At 36.7% G+C, this 18891-nt stretch overlaps 1 protein-coding gene across 3 annotated transcripts in view; it reads left to right on the top strand.

The window, feature by feature from the left end:
• Window positions 1-18891, top strand: part of EXOC6B (exocyst complex component 6B) — a 625057-nt gene that overhangs the window by 300942 nt on the left and 305224 nt on the right. For all 3 annotated transcript variants that reach the window (XM_044261370.1, XM_044261369.1, XM_044261368.1), the window contains 3 exons: window positions 10891-10974; window positions 11338-11384; window positions 12679-12799. In XM_044261370.1, coding sequence (XP_044117305.1) covers window positions 10891-10974; window positions 11338-11384; window positions 12679-12799 — 252 coding nt within the window. The remainder of the gene's footprint in view (window positions 1-10890; window positions 10975-11337; window positions 11385-12678; window positions 12800-18891) is intronic.

Below are 18891 nucleotides of genomic sequence, written 5' to 3'. Positions count from 1 at the left end.
AAAAGATTGACAGGTGTGAGTTAGAAAAGATTTTCCTTAAAAATCGACAAGTGTGAAATTGGGCAGTTGAATAGTATCTTTGGAACACTACCAACTTTGGGAATTGTTCTTTGGAGAAAATGCAGACAACCTCATTATCTCACTCTAATTAAAGGAATGACTCTCCTTGCTTGTCATGTGTAGACACCCAATTCTCTAAGAAGTTTTGGTGTTTCATTGTTGGGCAGTTAATTTGGTTTACTTCTTTGCTCGCATATTCTTAACAGCCCCTGGTGTTATAAAGGTACTGCTCTATAAATGATGGGACTTGGGGAGGGGGTAGAATTAAAATTATAGCGTCTGTTTAAAAAATAGTAAAATAACTTGCATTTCAATTATTTTACATTTGAAGTTGTGTCACGTATTAAAATTTACTTGCTAATTATCTATAAATTGATTAAGTCATATTATAATCTACAATTAGCACATTATAGTACACAGTTATATGCAGGTAGTTTTAGTTAAGGTTTTCCTAACCAAAAGGACACTTATCTTAAAAGTGAAATCCAAATCTTTTCCTGATCAATTATCCTAATCATGGAGGAAGTCTGGGTTTTTGTTCTAACCAGGTAGGTAGGTTGTAATTTTAAGCAGTTTGGTTTGCGAAGCATGATTAAGACACCGTTCCCTTTGAGGTTTACCCTTTCGCTTCTAAGGTACAACTGTTTATCATCTTGGGTCAAAGGTTATAAAAAGTAGTCATCAATTAAAGCTTTATTGGTTGTAATTGGTAATGCTATGAAAGGAGCCAGCCAAACTAAATCTGATAATAAAAGACTCTTTGTTAAAATATTTAATAAATTAACACTCTCTCTTGGAAGGGGGAAGCTAATTACAAAGCCCAAGATTGTTAATCATAATGTTTACTTTCTTCAAAAGCACAGACTCAACTACTCCATAATCATTAGACATCAGATTTCTTTCTTTTTCTTTTTTTAAATCCTGCAGACTCTGTCATTCCCGGAGGGGATGTTCTTTTCTATGGCTGAAGCTTGGGATATGGCAGAAGGAGGAAATGCCAAGACAAACATAAGTTATAAGGGCCATCTTAAAAATAAACAGGACTCTGTTAGAACGTCAGACTGCCTTTGCTTTCTTCAAAAAGGGTCAAAAGTTTATGTAGATTTATTTTGTAAGCTAATGAATGGTATCAAGAATTCAGGCATTCAGAAAGTAATGTTTTTGTTTTGTTTTGTTTTTATAATAATAAATTACCTACCAGAGCTATTATCCTACCTCCGTATATAGTGGGGTTTTTTTGAGGTGTTTTGACAATTTTGTGGCTTTTGAATTTTAGACATTTTCCAAACCCTAATATACGTAAATGGAGCTGTGACACATACCACCTCCAAGACTCTTGAATGACCTTGCCATGGGAACTCTCTGAATGGGCTTTTACATCTGGGAATCGAATGTTTCTAGATTTAAGCAATAGGGGGCATCTTGGGTTTGTTCTTTACACATGTTTCTGTAGTCTGATCTTTAGGGCAGTTCTAATGAAAGAAAATCCTGCTTTGGGCCTGCTGTGCAAATTAGCCATATGGCGAAGTGTAATATCCCGCTGAACGTCATTATGGGGCCCTATGAAAAGTGCTCCCCTTTTCACATGGAAGCAAATTAAAATGGCCCTTTCAGGTTTTTGGTTTTTTTTAGAACTCTGAATAAACCTGTCTTCACTTGGATGCCGGGACAGTTGAAAGGGAGTTCTCCAGCTGCAGTCAGGGTGGTGAAATTACAGGCTTTGCCCAAGACCAAATGGAAATATTGCTTCCTGTAGGCAAAGCCGGAAGAACAATGGTGTGTGCTTCCCTCCTTCCATTTCCCTCCCTTGTTCTTTGTCTGCGTGTCCTTTGCTGCTTCTTAATCCCAGGGTTAATTTTCTGTTATTGTGATAGATGAGAAGGACTCAGCCCATTCTCCGGTTGCCCACATATCAATCTCTACCAGGAAAGATCCACTACATGAAGAGCTGTTTCACCAAATAACGGCACAGTAAATATCTAATGAAGATGGGTCTGTCCTCTTTTGTCTGTTATTTAGACATATTGCCCATATGAAATTGTATTGTCCCACCATAAGTTTTACTTTTTCTTCCACAAAACTAGACATGTAGATGCCACTGATATTTGGGGGCATGGGGCTCAGCAATGTATGAGAAGTTCAGGGTGTCTGTGCACGTGGTACTTAATCACCTTTTGTGAAGAAAAAGAAACCCAAGGAAAGGTCTTTCATCTGGTCTTCCCTTTCCCATCCCTGCTCCAGAGTAAGGATCACATGATCCTGACTTACTAAAATCTGACTTTGAGCTGTGTTAGCAAGAAATTACACCACTTTTACAGACAAAACCAAAAAGTCTAACTCATTTGCCCACACTGAGTGGCAATACTGTATGTGTTTCCTGTGTTTATATCCAGACAAGTGCCTAGATACATGGGGAATTCAAAGTTATCACTTGCATTTCTCTTTTTATTTTTAAACATTTATTGAAAGCCCATGTTAGTTCCAACATTTGTATGATAATTTATAGCACACGTTTGAGGAAAGAAAGTTGGCACAGTGTTGTGCAATAAGAGTGGATCATACTAAATTATGATGTTTGAGAAAATATTTTTGCATGAAAAATGAAAAGAGTGAAGAAAGTATGCACAATATGATTTAGGTGTGTGTATGTATGTATGTAAGTGTGTGAAGTAATCGGTTTAAGATAGAAAACTGTCTGTGAGGGAGGACTTGAAAAAGTAGAGTAGTTATCTCCAGACAATGGGATTATGAATGACTTTTATTTTCTTTCTTCGCCTTATCTTTATTGTCTGGTTTTTCTAAAAGTCACATATTTTACTTTTGTAATTAATAATTTACAAAGAGACAATATTAAAAAAGTTAAAGATTAAATAAACAAAAAACAACCAAACAATTATTTTCAGCATAGCCTGGAGAGAAAGTGGGTTATTTCCTGCTTAATTCTAGTGCTAGGGTTAATTAAGAAATTGGCAATGGCTTTTGGGGGTATTTGACCATTAGCACCCTCCTCCAAGTTTATCATAGGGTGTGATATAATATTTAAGTTAAATATGAATTTAGAAAAGAAAGCACCCAGTGAAGTGAAGAGAAGGTCAGTAGAACCTAGAATATATTTCTTTATCTTGTTTTAGGATTAAGTAAAAATAGAGTGTGTTCTATGATCATTTAGCTCTTTTTATCTAGTTGCTCTGTAAGTAATGAGAAGAAATTATGGTGAAGAATTTTTTATAATAATATAAATTCCTGTATTTCAGTTAAATTTCTAATAGAATATATACACTTAACCAAAAAAAAAATTAAAAGCAAAGTCTTATTTAATTTCTAAGCCTTTCTTAACTTCCACTAAAATTCTTTAGTTGCATAAAAGTCTAAAAAATTACACCACCATTGTTAAAGAAGACTTAAAATTAATATTACATTGTCTGAATTTGAATAAAATTTTCTCCAACATTAAGGCTGATTGAATGGATTGAGAAACCATTCTCAATCCATTCTCAATCCAATGTTGAGTGATGTGTGTTTTGCTGCCATACACAGAGGAAACTTTAAAAATCCGAAGAGACTTCATTCCTTTTCCTCTCTGGGTCATCTGGCTTAGAAATACAATCCCAGATTGATGAATAGATTAGTTGTCTACCCCTGTACTGTATAGAGTTCTTTTTATAAGGCTGCCAGAGAGTGGGGTGAGGGGGAAAATGGGACCTTTGGTGACAGCACAGTTTATCCTGGGCTGGAGAATACTCAGTAGGGCGGCACAAGATAGGAAGACCCCATAATTTTGTGGTTTTCATTCACCTAAGTTCAGAGAGTTGAACACTTGGAAACTGTGTGGTAGGAGAACATTCAGCCATATTTTATGCACACTTAGGCCCATTGCTTGCTAGACATTGGAACCAGTTTGTGGTTTTACTTTGAAACAGCTTTGGACCTGGGCCTATCAACCTGCTATCGATTGCTCTTCCATGAAGATATTAGCCAGATGGTTGGTGAACGGGCAAACCACTAAAAAAGCCTGGAAGGAAGTACTGGTCCAGAAAGAGATCCTATTGTTCAAAACAGAGCAATTGAGAAAATGAAACAATACATAATAAAATATGAGATCTGCAAAAACATCCTGAATAAAATGGGATGGGGGACATGATCCTAAAAATTCAGGGGAAACATGATTCTAAGAATGATTTTCTACAGGAGCCAAAAGGAAATTTTAGAAAATCGTTTGGCATGAAGAAGGTATAACTCTGTGGAACAGGAACAAAAATCTTTAAGAGAATAAATGGAGGTAGAACAGCAGCAGGATGAGAGGAATAGGAAAAATTACAAAGAAATGATTATTGCAGTTTCTCTGGTAAAGAGTAAATATAAAAATGGAGCCTTGAAAGAAAATACTGATTAATATTTCTTAATCCCTTTGGTCATTTATTCAAACAAATATATATTGGGTACCATTTATTCCAGGCATTGTTCTAGGAGCTGGGAACACAACAATAGATAAGACAAATAAACTTGTTCTTGGGGAGCTTGCATCCTAATGAGAGGAGATAGACAGTAAGCAAATGACATAATGTCAGATGGACATTGTGCTATGCAAAGAATTAATAGAGGGCTATGTCTTAGACAAAACTTTATTTTATTTTATTTTATTTATTTGAAAGAGAGAGAGCGTGCACCCATGGGAATGGAGGGAGGGAGAGGAAAAGGGAAAGAATCCCAAGCAAACTGAGTGCAGATAGACACAGGGCCCGAGATGGGTTGGGGAATAACCCTGAGATGGGTTGGATCTCCTAAGCCCGAGATCATGACCCTAGCTGAAGCCAAAAGTTGGCCCTTTAACCGACTGAGCCACCCAAGTGCCCTGGCAAAACTTTACATGTTAGAGTGAGTAGTGGAAAAGTGTTTTCTCAGTAAGTGACATTTAAAGTTATATTTTAATTATAGGAAAGAGACAGATATTTCCTAATTGTTGGTGTCCCTGAGGGTTTTTGTGGTAGGTCCTTTTGTACTTAAATTCTACAGATATTCCTTAGATGATCTCATGTTTTCCTAGGCTTAGGTTACCATCTTTCTGCCAATGATTCTTGATTCTGAAAACTATTGTCTTTAGCTCTTTCACCTGAGCTGTAGACCCAAATATGCCCTCTCCTGAACACTTAGCACTTAGAAGTCACAAACTAAACAAGTTCATGACAGAGGTCATTATTACCAGTGTCCTCATGTACAATCAGTTCTTGTTATTCATGTTGGTTATACTTTATAAGGTCACTGTAAACAGAGTTAGTTAATACCGAACCATTTCTGCTGGGGTTAGGTTCCTGTGAGCTTCTGCTTACAACGTTTCATCAGTCAATCAATGCATAACCCTGTTTTCTGCCTGTTTCTCTTTAAAAGATATTATTGAATATATACTGTTGTCTCATTAACATTGAATTCATGGCCAACGGCACTATAACACATGGCCAAACAAAGCTTATCTAAATGTGTTTTCTCTGTAAGGCACATCTTGTCTTCTTGTCTTAGGAACACTAGACAGCACTATAGTACGGCACGTGGGGGCCATTTTAAATAGCAAAATCAACCACAAGCACAAAGATGCAAGACATACAGGTGGCCAGCAGGTACAGGAAAGGGTGCTCAACATCACTAATCATCAAGAACATGCAAATTAGGACCGCAATGAGATGATCACCTTACCGCTGTTAGAATATTATCAAAAAGACAAGAAATAACAAGTGTTGGTGAGGATGTCGTGAAAGTGGAACCCTTGTTGCATGTCGGTGGGAATGTAAACTGGTGTAACCCCTATGGAAAACAGTGTAGAGGTTCCTCAAAAAATTACAAATAGAACTGCCATATGTTCCAGCAACTTTATTTCTTGATATTTATCAGAAGGAAATGAAAACACTAACGAAAAAAGTGTGTGCACTCCTATGTTCATTGTGGCATTATTTACAATAGCCAAGACATGGAAGCAGTCTAAGTGTTCATTGATGGATGAATGGATAAAGAACATGTGGGATCTATATATACAAAGGAGTATTATTCAGCTGTGAAAAAGAATGAAATCTTGCCATTTGTGACAACATGGCTGGACCTTCAGGGCATTCTGCTAAGTGAAATACGTCAGACACAGACAAATACTGTGTGATCTCATTTATATATGGAACTAAACAAATAAATAGAATACCCAACTGAGCTCATAAATAGAGAGATGGGTGGTTGCCAGAAGTGGAGGATGGCAGAGTTGGGTGAAGGCAATGAAAAGGAATAGTCTTTCAGTTACAAAACAAGTCCGAGGGATATAATGTATAGTATGGTAACTGTAGCTAATACTACTTTATTCAATAATTGAAATTTTCTAAGAGAGTAGTAAAAGTTCTCAACCCAAGGGGGGGAAAATTGTATGTGATGATAGGCATTAACTAGACTTATGGTGATGGTCATTTTGCCATATATATAAATATTGAATCTTTATGTTGTATACCTGAAAATAACATGATGTTATATGTCAATTATATCCCAATTTTTAAAAAGCACAAAAATACAAAGAATGAGGCACTGGATGACTGTGAAAAGAATAATTGTTTATAGTATGAGAACTGAAGAAAGGAGACAGAGTGTTGGCCTTGTTTGACCTCAGATAGGAACACGTGCAGTAGGCACTGCTCAAATTTTTCAACACTCTGTACTCATGTGTGAATGATAATGAAACAGCATGAGTATTGATTTTAAGGTTACAAATAAATTTTGGCAGGTAGGCACATTTGCAAATATGGAATCCATGAATAGTAATTGACTACATATCCCAGCTGTTACGTTTTTCTCTCTCATTAAATGACACCACCATCAAACCAATTACCCAGGTTAGAAATCTGATGTTAGTTTTCTGTCTTTTCTGTCCTTTGCCACCAGTATCCAATCAGTCATCAACTTGTACCTCCTAAATATATGTCAGGATCAGACCGATCTTTTTTTTTTTTTTTTAAAGATTTTATTTATTTATTTGAGAGAGAGAGATCAAAAGTAGGCAAAGAGGCAGGCAGAGAGAGAGGAGGAAGCAGGCTCCCTACCGAGCAGAGAGCCCAGTGCGGGGCTCGATCCCAGGACCCTGAGATCATGACCTGAGCTGAAGGCAGCGGCTTAACCCACTGAGCCACCCGGGCACCCTGAGACTGATCTTTTTGTATCTAAGGTTCCGTTTCTTCATTCTACTCAGTACGTTGCAACTTGCAAGTGTCTAAAACTCTGATTGTCTCTAGAGTTGAAGTCCAGATATCTTAATAGAATTTACAAAGCCCTCTAGCCTTTATTTCTTGTCATTTTTCTCTCTTACACTCTGAAGGTTCTGCCATGAAGAACTTCTTTCAGTTCATGAGATACATGATGCCTTTATTCTTTGAACCCCTGTATCTCTATGAGAAATAAGTTTTCCCTTTCTTTTTATGTGCGTTATTCTGACATATATTCAATTATGAATATAAATGGCTTTTTTTCCTGAAGAAACTTTCTCTGACATTCCTCCCGCCCACTATATAGACACACATGCACGCACGCACACACACACACACACACACACACACACACACATGCTCTCTCTCTCTCTCCAATCTATAGGATTCTGTTGTACTTTTTGTTCATTTAATTGCTAGTTTTCCACTCAGACTATAAATTCAATGATGACAAGAACTGTTCTTTATTTTATGGTAAGCACTTTATGTACGTAAAGTGACTTGTTTTTATGTGATAATTTGTGTGTTTATTAATTATTACAAAGCTTTTGGACCACCGTAATACTAATGACATAAATTGAAAACACACTAAAACAACTTTTCACTTGCCTGTTATTTTATATCTGTTTGCTTATACTTTCACTGGCTTTTAAGTTCTGTTTTAATTAATATTAATGATTAGAGGAGCTTGAAACTGAAGTGGCAAACTTTTATAGTTCATCTGTTGATCTATTTGGGAAAAGACAGGCATCCAGCTGGACTGGTCAGACATCTACTATAAATTCCACCTGTAAGCATGGAGTTGACAAAATTGGCAGAGGAAATAGAATACTCAGAGGTGAATTTATTTAGCAGCCATTAGGGAAAATCGAATTTTGTAAATGGAGAAACCAGAATTATTAGATAAATTGGTCTTTTCTTGTGTTTTTATTTTAGCAAATGAATATTTGAAAGGCAAATTGTATCTAGTTAGAACTAAGTAGAGGTCTATGATAGGTTTTTATATAGAATTTCATCTTGTATATTTTCTATCTTTTATAGCAAATAATTAAATTATTATACAATGGTCTAATTTGAGAGAAGACTTTCCCTAAATTCTCAGCTGAGTGTATCTTGGCTCCAAAGCACGTTGAATGTGTAATGTCACACAAGAATAATAAAGGGCCTGTAGGGCTGTTAACTGTACAATGAAAAGCCCTTCAGTGTGTACAGAATGTAATTGACATTCAATAGTACCACTAAGCTGAGAAATGGTGACGAGTGGGAAATAACTTTAACAAACCAACAGGCAGTTTCCACTTCTTATTTCTTAAATAGAACCATTTGCTACCTCGTTAACTTGTGGACTAAGAAATAAGCAAGCCCTGAAATAGCTGTCTTAATGTTTGATTTCATTTTATAGCAGGAAAAACTCAGGTGTCTAGTTATAATCTCGTTAGCATTTTAAAACCGTTGTTTTTAAGCTACACCAGGGGTCAGCAAACCATGGGCCATGGCCACCCTGCTGCTTATTTTGATGTGACCCCTGTGAACTCCAAATGGCTTTTACATTTTTAAATGGTTGGTAATAAATAAATAAATAAATAAATAAATAAATAAATAAAAGAATATTTCATGGCGGATGAAAATTATATGACATTCTGATTTCAGTTTCCCCAAATAACATTTTGTTGGAACACAGCCACACTCACCTATGTACTGGCTGTGGCTGCCTTTGCATTTCAACTGCAGAGGTGAGACCATAGAGCTCACCATGCCTGAGATATTTACCGTCCTGCCTTTTAGAGGCAACGTTTGCCAACCGCTGAGCTTAGGCTGTTGAGTTAGTGTGATTTAGTACCTTAAATCAGCTTCTCCGGTTTAGGGATCTAATAGAGACGTCACATTGAATAGGATTCTTCAGACTTCTGAGAAGGTGAGCGAACTGAACTTGGGGATTGTGTAGAGTTTATACTTTTTCGCATGGGCGAGGCAATCATTGTCATCATTGATCTATTTCATCTCATTTTTGAAAAAATAAGCACATGTGTAGTGGTGATTATTTATCAGACACCGTTCTCAAAGCTTTCTAGCTCATCCGAACCCTCATGACAATGATGAGCATGACATTTCCACGGATGAGGACACCATAGCACATCTGTTAGTGAAAGCCAAAGACTTAAATGGTGGAAGGTAAATTAGTGAAAGTTATACAGCTGGTCATACGAGTTATACAGCTAGAAAGGCACAGACTTAGGATTTGAATGAAATCATCACTGGTTCAAAAATCGGTGCTCTTAACCACCGTGCATGTTCTCTCCCCATTTCTACTCTTATTCATTGAGAAAGGTTTGGGATTCAGAGTAGAATTTAGTCCTAGGGGGCATCATTTCTTTTCTTTCTTTCTTTCCTTCTTTTCTTTTCCTTTTTTTTTTTTTTTTTAAGATTTTACTTCTTTATTTGACTGAGACAGAGCTCCAGCACGAGCAGCCAACATAGGCAGAGGGAGAAGTAGGCTCCTTTTTGAGCAGGGAGCCAGATGCGGGGCTGGATCCCAGGATGCTGGGATCATGACCTAAGCCCAAGGCAGAAGCTTAATGGACTGAACCACCCAGGCGCTCCCTGGGGGCATCATGTTTTAAAAACTTTGAGTTATCTTGGTTTCCTAGGACTGCTGGAACAAAGTATCCCGGGTTGGGTGGCTTGCACAGCAGAAATTTATTTGGTCCCAGGTTTGGAGACTAGAAATCCAAAAGCAGGTGTCAGAAGGCCATCCTCCCTCTTGAGACTCTGGGAGGCATCCTTCCTGGCCTCTCCCAGCTTCTGGTGGTGGCCAGCAATCCTTGGTGTCCTTGGCTTGCAGACTGGGGCTCCGGTCTCTGCCGGTGTTGTCACAGGATGTTCTCCCTGTGTGTCTATCTCTACGTCTTTTCTCCTATTCTTTTAGGGATCCCAGTTATATTGGATTAAGTAGCAGCCTACTCTATCTAGTGTGACTGCTTCTTAATTTAAATACATCTGCTGTGACCCTGTTTTTAAATAAGGTCCCATTATGACATCCCAGGAAGGACATGAATTTTGAGAGGCTGCTGTTCAGCCCAGTTACAGAGCTCATGAGCCAGCTCTGGTTCTCCGAAGCACCTTTCAGTTTAAGAAACTGTGCACCAAGAATTTCCTTTTTGGTGTTAATCCTGTGCTTGATTATATGCTAGCTGGAAGACTGATTCACTGTTCTCCACTTCTGCCTTTTTCCTGCCTCCCTCTGGCCCTTTGCTCATGATTCATTTGAGACTGGTTTTCATTCTAAACATTTTTCTTCTGGAATGTTCTGTGAGGGTTTGTCTTCATTCTTGTGAATCTGTGATAGTTGACTGAACAACCAGCTTTGGTGTGTTTGGTGGTTGAGTTCTGTAGTGTCCTCTTAAGAATCTTTTGTATCCATTCTTACGGGATTTGTAGGTAAGTCTCAATAAATGGTAATGTCATTTTATTTTTTTCTATGATTATTATCATTGTCAAAATAGCAGATTTTGAGAAATGTGGGGTCTTGGGAGCTTCTCTTTTCCCACGAAATACTAGAATAATTGGTCAAATTGTGTCAACCCATTTCCTTTTGTTTATTTTACAGGGTGCCCGGGAAACATTTGAGAACTACTACCGAAAACAGAGGCGAAAACAGGCCCGCTTGGTGCTCCAGCCTCCATCTAACATGGTAGGATCACCAACTTAACTTTTCTCAGTTTTTCACTTTTCTTTTCTGGCAGCTGTTCATTATTTTGCATAGGTACTTTTTTTAAAAAAAAAAAAAAACTCGCTCTGAGATCATTTTTGGTGGATGTGACGGTAGGAAAATAGTAGCTAACATCTATTGATTGCTGTGTATCAGGCATTGTTTTAAGTACTGGGATGAATGATATCATTTCATCTTCATTAGAACCCTATAAGGTAGGGTACTATTGTTATATTCACCTAGGTATTGGGAACTGAGCCTTAAGAAATCAAGTAAATGATTTTAACTTTGTCTTAATTTATCAAAATAGAAAGAATAACTTTTTTCTTCTTTGCTTTGTTGCAGCATGAAACTTTAGATGGCTACAGGAAGTATTTTAATCAAATTGTAGGGTAGGTATATATGTGTGTATGTATTTAAATTTGTACACTTTGAACACCTAGATTTGGGAGACTTGGAAAAATAAGTTTTCCTTGGGAAATTCTTTTTCTTTTTTAATTTTAAATTCTTGAGATTTATTTTTGACTTTCTGATAATTTTAAAGGAATGTCTTAATGGTTTCAGCGTTATATTGTCGGAGAGTAGTTTTGGTGGGGAAAGGGAGAAAAAATTTTGAATTGTAATTTTATTACCCTTGATGTTTGGTTTCTCCATTCTTGGTAAGAGGGAACCAATTAATCAGCAAAAGTTGGCAAGCTTTTTCTAAAAGGGCCAGCTAGTAAAGTATTTTAGGCTTCCCAGGCCATACGGATTCTGTCACAGCCATTCAGCTCTGTTGTTGCAATGTGAAAGCAGCTATAGACAATACAGCAATGAGTGAACGTGGCTGTGTTCCAGTAAAACAATATTTATAAAAACAGGCAGCGGGCCAGATTCATCCCATGGGCTATAGATTTGCCACCATCATCTAGAGTATACATACTAATATGGAATTGCATTTCCCAAATAAACACCCCAAATATAGGCAGCTTATTCTAATCGCAAAATAATGACCTCGAAGTTAAAAGAAAGGGAAAGGAGTTGGATTGTTCCATGAAATTGCTTTTTTATTTCAGACTTTAGATTTTTTTTTATAGTTTTGATTAAAATATATCATAAGAATTCCTTATTTAAAGAATTAGTTTAATATGAACATTTAGCCAAGGGAGCTAATGATATGTTATAAATGCACAACAATAAAGCTACAACAGAGTGTTAAAAAATAAGCGTGCATTTTTTTGACCTTTATAAAAAACCTTTTCAACCCTATAATGAGTGAGTCCATATAAAGGGAATCATTTTGATATTTTGTATGTGTGGCTCTTATAAAAATGTGTGTTTCAGCTTTCATTGTCTCTTTAAAATTGATTAATTCTTTAAAAATAGATTAATTTTTTTAAATGTCTTAATGGCCTGGCGTTTTTAAATAGTAAAATTAGCTTCCCTTAACTATAAATATTTTCTTCCCCTTTAAATTGCTGACCCGGTTAACATTTAATAGAAATGGGACTCTGATTTCTATAAAGTGGTTGGACAAAATTCTAAGTCCAAGAAATGTGATTTTTGTTTACAACACCTAGTAGCTTTCTTTAAGGAAAAGTGACTATTAACTTCGAATTTGGTGGCAGCTCTTAATGTTTGTGAGACCCCAGAGATGGTAGTCAACCTGTAATTTTTGTACTTTCTTTTTTTTTCCCTTCATCTTAGTTTTTTTGTGGTTGAAGATCACATTTTACATACAACCCAGGGCTTAGTGAATAGAGCCTACATTGATGAACTTTGGGAAATGGCACTTTCAAAAACCATCGCGGCACTCCGCACCCACTCGGTACGTAAGACGCCCGCGAGATAGTCTCACTTACTGCTGAGTATCTGTGTACTGGTCAGTGTTGGACTGCCTTAAAATTAGCAAGGATGTATCGTGTGGTATCACCTGCTTGGAGCTATCTCTCTCAAAGACATGTGGAAGTAGCCACTTCAAATTGCCATCCTTTTAAATACTGAGCCCATTTTTTTTTGGATGCACTCAGTAATAAAACAAACAAACAAACAACAGAAAACCCCCCAAAACAAAAAACAAACCAAAAAAAGACAACAGCTGACATTTATTGGAGTCTTCTGTGTCAGAGGTTGGTATATGCACTTCATATGTATTTCATAAGGTATAGGTATTATTAATTATATTTCCTTATGGTTTGGGGAACTGAATCTCAGAGAAGTTAAGTAGCCAGACTAATTGTTACACAGTAAGTGGTAGAGCTTGGATTCGAATCCAGAGACAGGACTCCAGAGCCCATATGCTCAGCCACTACTCTCTATTGCCTTCTATAATGCCAGTCAGTACTGGTTTGGAGTTCACAGTTTTATTCTTATATTTTGAAAAAAAAAATGCATACAACATATCAATAAGTTACCTAATTGTGAGTTCCCATGATTTTGATATATTTTATCAAAGCATGAATTTTTGATGATAATCCACTTTATTTCAGATAGATAACGTTGGCTCTGAATTGATCATTTATCCAATACTTCTTAAACACTGGTTATGTGTTGGCAGTGGGAATACAACTGTGAACTAGATGGATGAAGTCTTTGCTTTCAGAAAGTCATTTTCATTGGGGAGGTTCCCAATAAACAAATAATATCAGATAGTGATAATATAATGCAATTAAAACAGTAATAGGTTAGGACAACAGGGTGCCTAGTTTTGATTAGTTGATCAGAAGTGGCATTCTGAGATCAGAAGATCAAGGAGACACTATTTAAGGAAAGATCAATTAAAAGGGAATTATAGGTATAAGAGATGGTAGTACACAGGCTTTGGGGGTACTTTTCTATCTGAACTATTTGAGAAATGATAGTCAGGAGTTAATAATAGGAGATAATTTAGTGTCTAGAATATTTCTGTAAATGGCTCTAGTATCCATCTAGTTGTGCCAGCTAGAAACTCAAGTTATCCGTGACACCTCAGCTTTCTTATCTCTCCATCAGCAAGTGTTCCAGAGTAAATACCATGTGTAAAATCTGTAATTGATGGGATTGTAGCTGTTTTAGGGACTTGAAAAATGTTCAGAGTGGGCAGAACACGGAATATAGAAAGTTAGGCATGGTATGAAGTAAAAATAAAAAAGTAGATAGATGTCATATTGCTCAAGACCTATTTGATGCTTTAAGCACTGGGTTGAATGGAGTGTGTATGTGTTCACTGTGGGGGTAGGGTAAATTCGAGTGAGAAAATCAGATTTCCATTCTGGCTAAATTATGGATGAGTGATGAGAAAGAATGTGGGTAGAACAATTAGTAGGATAGTCTAATATTCAGGCAAGAGATAATGACAGCTGGACCAAGGGCGATAGTAGATGTGGAGAGATGTGGATAAATTGGAGAGATTTTTAGGTGGTAAGATTAATTATATTTTGTGTTGGATTAAATATAAAATGTAATGTTAAAAGCATATCAAGGTAATACCTAGGTTTATGGCTTCTTTCCCTTTGATGGTTTAGAGTGGTGAGGTCATCAGTTTCCTTTGGATATGATTGCTCTACCTTTGTGTTATCCAAGTTGCATGGTGTAGGACTTTGGTTAATATATGAATTTGAAACCAAAGAGGATATGTCATTGAATACATTTCCAGTGTTTTTCTCCTTTTATTTTTATTTATGGTTTCTTTTTTAGTATTCAGAAATTTTAGGTTTTTGCCTATTTATATATTGATTTTTTTTTAAAGATTTTATTTATTTATCCAACAGAGAGAGACCACAAGTAGGCAGAGGCGCAGGCAGAGACAGAGAGGAGGAAGCAGGCTCCCCGCTGAGCAGAGAGCCCGATGCGGGACTCCATCTCAGGACCCTGAGATCATGACCTGAGCCAAAGGCAGCGGCTTAACCCACTGAGCCACCCAGGCGCCCATATATTGATCTTTTTAAAAAGGATTTTATTTATTTGAGGGAGAGAGAGAGAGAGAATGAGAACGAGTGCATGAGCAGGGGGAGGGGCAGAGGAAGAAGCAGAGGGAGTGCAGAGTGTACTCCCTACACTGAGTAGGGAGCCTGACGTGGGGCTGGATCCCAGGACCCTGAGATCATGACCTGAGCCGATGGCAGACATTTAACCAGTTCAGCCACCCAGGTGCCCTGTATATCTATCTAATTTTAAAATTTCTTGTAACTATGTAACTTGTAACTTGTAAAATTTCCTGTAACTATGTTATGACTGGAATTTTTTTTTTACACTTTTATGTACATTCTACCACTTGTTATTTATTTTTATTAAAAAATGAGGGGTTCCTGGGTGGCTCAGTCAGTTAAGCATCTGCTTCGGCTCAGGTCATGATCCCAGCGTCCTGGGATCCAACCCTGCATAGGGCTCCCTCTCAGCAGGGAGCCTGCTTCCTTCTCTCTCTCTCTCTGCCTGCTGCTCTGCCTACTTGTGATCTCTCTCTCTGTCAAATAAATAAATAAAATCTTTAAAAAAATCACGCAAAAAATCATTCCTAATGTGTCAGAAGTTGTATCTTAACATGTTTTTCTTTGATTAATACTGATATTAGAAGTCTCTTTTTTAGTTGTTTGTATATCTTCTTAAAAGTTCCTGTTCATATATACTGCTTTTATATTTAACAGTTTAAAAATATTTTATTATTTATTCATAAAAAATGGAAGCTAGCTTTTAATTTGAATGTTAATCTCTGGGGTGGTATATAGGCTGCAAATATTTTTTCTTAATTTTATGTGTCTCTAACTTTTCTTTTCCATGGTTTTACAGAAGTTTAAAATTTTGTGTAAATATATTGATTTTTAGCTTGATAATTTATGTCTTCCTTGTTCCAAAGAATATATAGTTATTTGTCCCTATTTTAGTATTTCTGTAATGTTACTTTTTTACATATATATCAGAGACATAAAAAGTTTATTTTAGTATAGGGTGTGGGTTTTTTTTTTTAAAGATTTTATTTATTAATTTGACAGAGAGAGAGACATCACAAGTGGGCAGAGCAGCAGGCAGAGAGAGAGAGGGGGAAGCAGGCTCCCCACTGAGCAGAGAGCCCGATGCACGGCTCAATCCCAGGACCCTGAGATCATGACCCGAGCTGAAGGCAGAGGTTTAAACCACTGAGCCACCCAGGCACCCCAGGATTCTATCCTTTTTAAAAAAAATATTTTATTTATCTATTTGATAGAGAGAGTGGGCATATATGCACGCAAGTGGGAGGAGGAGCAGAGGGAGAGGGAGAGAATCCCCACCAGACTCTACACTGAGCGTGGAGCCTGCCATGGTCTCGATCTCGTGACCCTGAGATCATGACCTGAGCCAGAACCAAGAGGTAGTGCTTAACTGAGCCCCCCAGGCACTCCTTGGAGTCTGTTTTAATTATTTTTTAAAATGACTCATCACTTCCAATAACATTATTGTATTAATCTCTTATTTTATTCAGCTTAAATTGCCATAATGAAGTGTCATAGACTGGTGCTTAAACAATAGAAATTAATTTTCTCACAGTTCTGGAGGCTGAAATTCTGAGATCAGGGTGCCAGCGTGGTTGGTTTCTGGTGAGAACTCTCTTCCTGATTTATATTCTCGCCATGTCCTCACATGGCCTTTTCTCAGTGTGCATTCCAGTGTCTTCTACTCCTTTTATAAGGATACCGGGCCTGTCAGATCAGGGCCCTTCCTCATTTGACCTTAAATATCTCTGGGAGTTCCATCTCCAGATATAGCTACACTGGGGTTTAGGGGTCTAACATACCAATTTGGGGGGCTTAATAGTTAGTCCATAGCATCTGTTTTTTCCTAACATATTTTGGAGGCTACCTTTATCATATAATAATATATTTTGTAAATACTAAGCTTTGTCGCTGGGGTCTAGATTCTCACCCCTCCTTTTCTTCTTTTTTTCTGTCTTGAACCAATACAACATTGACCTGATTACTGTAATTGATATAGTAGTATGGCATAGTTTCCACTAAACATGTATGTTCTCTAAAATCCTCTTTTTAATGTATGCTAACCATTTACATTCTTCTTATTCTCCCAGATTAATTTGAGAATCACTTGGTCACATCCCTTTCACCACTTATAACACCCCTCCCCAGTTGAACTATAGTGTTATTATGCAGTGAATCTATACATTAAAATGGAGTTAATTGACAAATTTTAGAACCTGTTATTTGTCACCAGGAATATATGCATTTTTCTCAATTATTTGCTTACATGTTTTTGGTAAAGTATTTTGTGTGCTTTTCATTTAAATCCTATTTTTGATGTTTTATGGTTTTTTTAGGTAATATTTTGAGGAAAGTTTTTCCCCCCAATCATATTTATTAACAAATATTACTGTATTGTCTGGAGAGGAGTCCTTGATGTTATTTATTCTATATCTGTCCATATCCAATTTTATTATTTCCCTGGGAAAAGCCGTTATTCTTTTGGAAAACTTTGATTTCTTGCAAGCAATTTCTGTTTTGTAAAGCAATGGTTCATACCTTTTTCTCTGTGACTTACACATTTGAGCGTATGACAGATCTGATCAGCAGGACACTGTCCTCTCTTCTCCATCATACAGTTGTATTTGATATCAGGAAGAGCAAGATAGTATGCTAATGATTAAAGTGTATATCTCTGGAGAAAATTAATCTTTTTTTAAAAGATTTTATTTATTTATTTGACAGATAGAGGTCACAAGTAGGCAGATAGGCAGGCAGAGAGAGAGAGAGAGGAGGAAGCACGCTCCCTGCTGAGCAGAGAGCTTGATGCACGGCTCAATCCCAGGACCCTGAGATCATGACCTGAGCTGAAGGCAGAGGCTTTAACCCACTGAGCCACCCAGGCGCCCCAAGAAAATTAATCTTAATGGAGCTTTTCTTTGTAGATCTATTGCGTATTTTTCTGAATTGAAGAATACATAACAAAAAAAAAAAGAAGAAGAAGAAGAAGAAGAGGTACATTGCAGAGAAAGGCAAAACTGTTAGAATATTGGTCATTCTCAAACACTAATCAGATTGTTATTCCTTTACTTAAAGCCATTTAGAAACTTTCTGTTGATTTAGGATGAAATTAAAATCTTTCATCATGGTCTGTAAAAAAAAAAAAAAAGAAAGAAAAAAAATAGAGGGCACGGCTTGCATGGAGCACTGGGTGTGGTGAAAAAATAATGAATACTGTTTTTCTGAAAATAAATAAATTGGAAAAAAAATACTTTTTTCTTCCCAATATTTCAGCATCAATCTGTAGAGGCAGAAAGTAGACTAGTGGTTGCTTTGGCCTTGGAATAGCTGGGAGGATAATTTAAATGACATGCATTTTCTTTTTGAGGCAAAAAAAAATTTTCTAAAATGGACTGTGGTTATGTTTGCACGTGTCTGTGAATATACAATAACTAAAGCCATTAAATTATATACTTCAGATGGGTGAGTTGTGTGGTATGAGAATTATATCTCAACAAGGCTGTTAAAACATAACTCAGCACCACATACATTTACAGTCATTTTATTTATTATGAGACAAGAGTAATTGATGCCACAAATGTTAATTCTATTTCATGACACTATTTATTTAATGTATTATATTACCCAGCAAAGCAAACCAAAATAAGAGCAAACCCAAACATCAAAGCAAATCTCAAAAAGAAACAGTGTATCTGAATGATTACTTGTTTATCAAAAATCCATATATCTTTCTAGCATTCCATGTTACATTTAAAACTACTCTTTTTCTGATTGAATTATTAGTCATTGCATAAATTGGAAACATTTTGAAAGCTATAGTGTTTCAGGTATTAATATGTACAGTATTTGCAATGCTGATTTCAAAACACTATAGATGTTACATGGTTCATCTTGCTTGGAATTCAGATTTAGCAGTATATTAAAGTATAATTTGCTTCTGCAAAGGAGAGTTTGTATCAGGAATAGTTCAGTATTA

The sequence above is a fragment of the Neovison vison genome, chromosome 8, assembly GCF_020171115.1.
Source record: "Neovison vison isolate M4711 chromosome 8, ASM_NN_V1, whole genome shotgun sequence".
In the NCBI taxonomy this organism is placed as follows: domain Eukaryota; kingdom Metazoa; phylum Chordata; class Mammalia; order Carnivora; family Mustelidae; genus Neogale; species Neogale vison.
The sequence above is the reverse complement of the archived record's forward strand: the minus strand, read 5'-3'. Positions and strand labels throughout refer to the sequence as shown.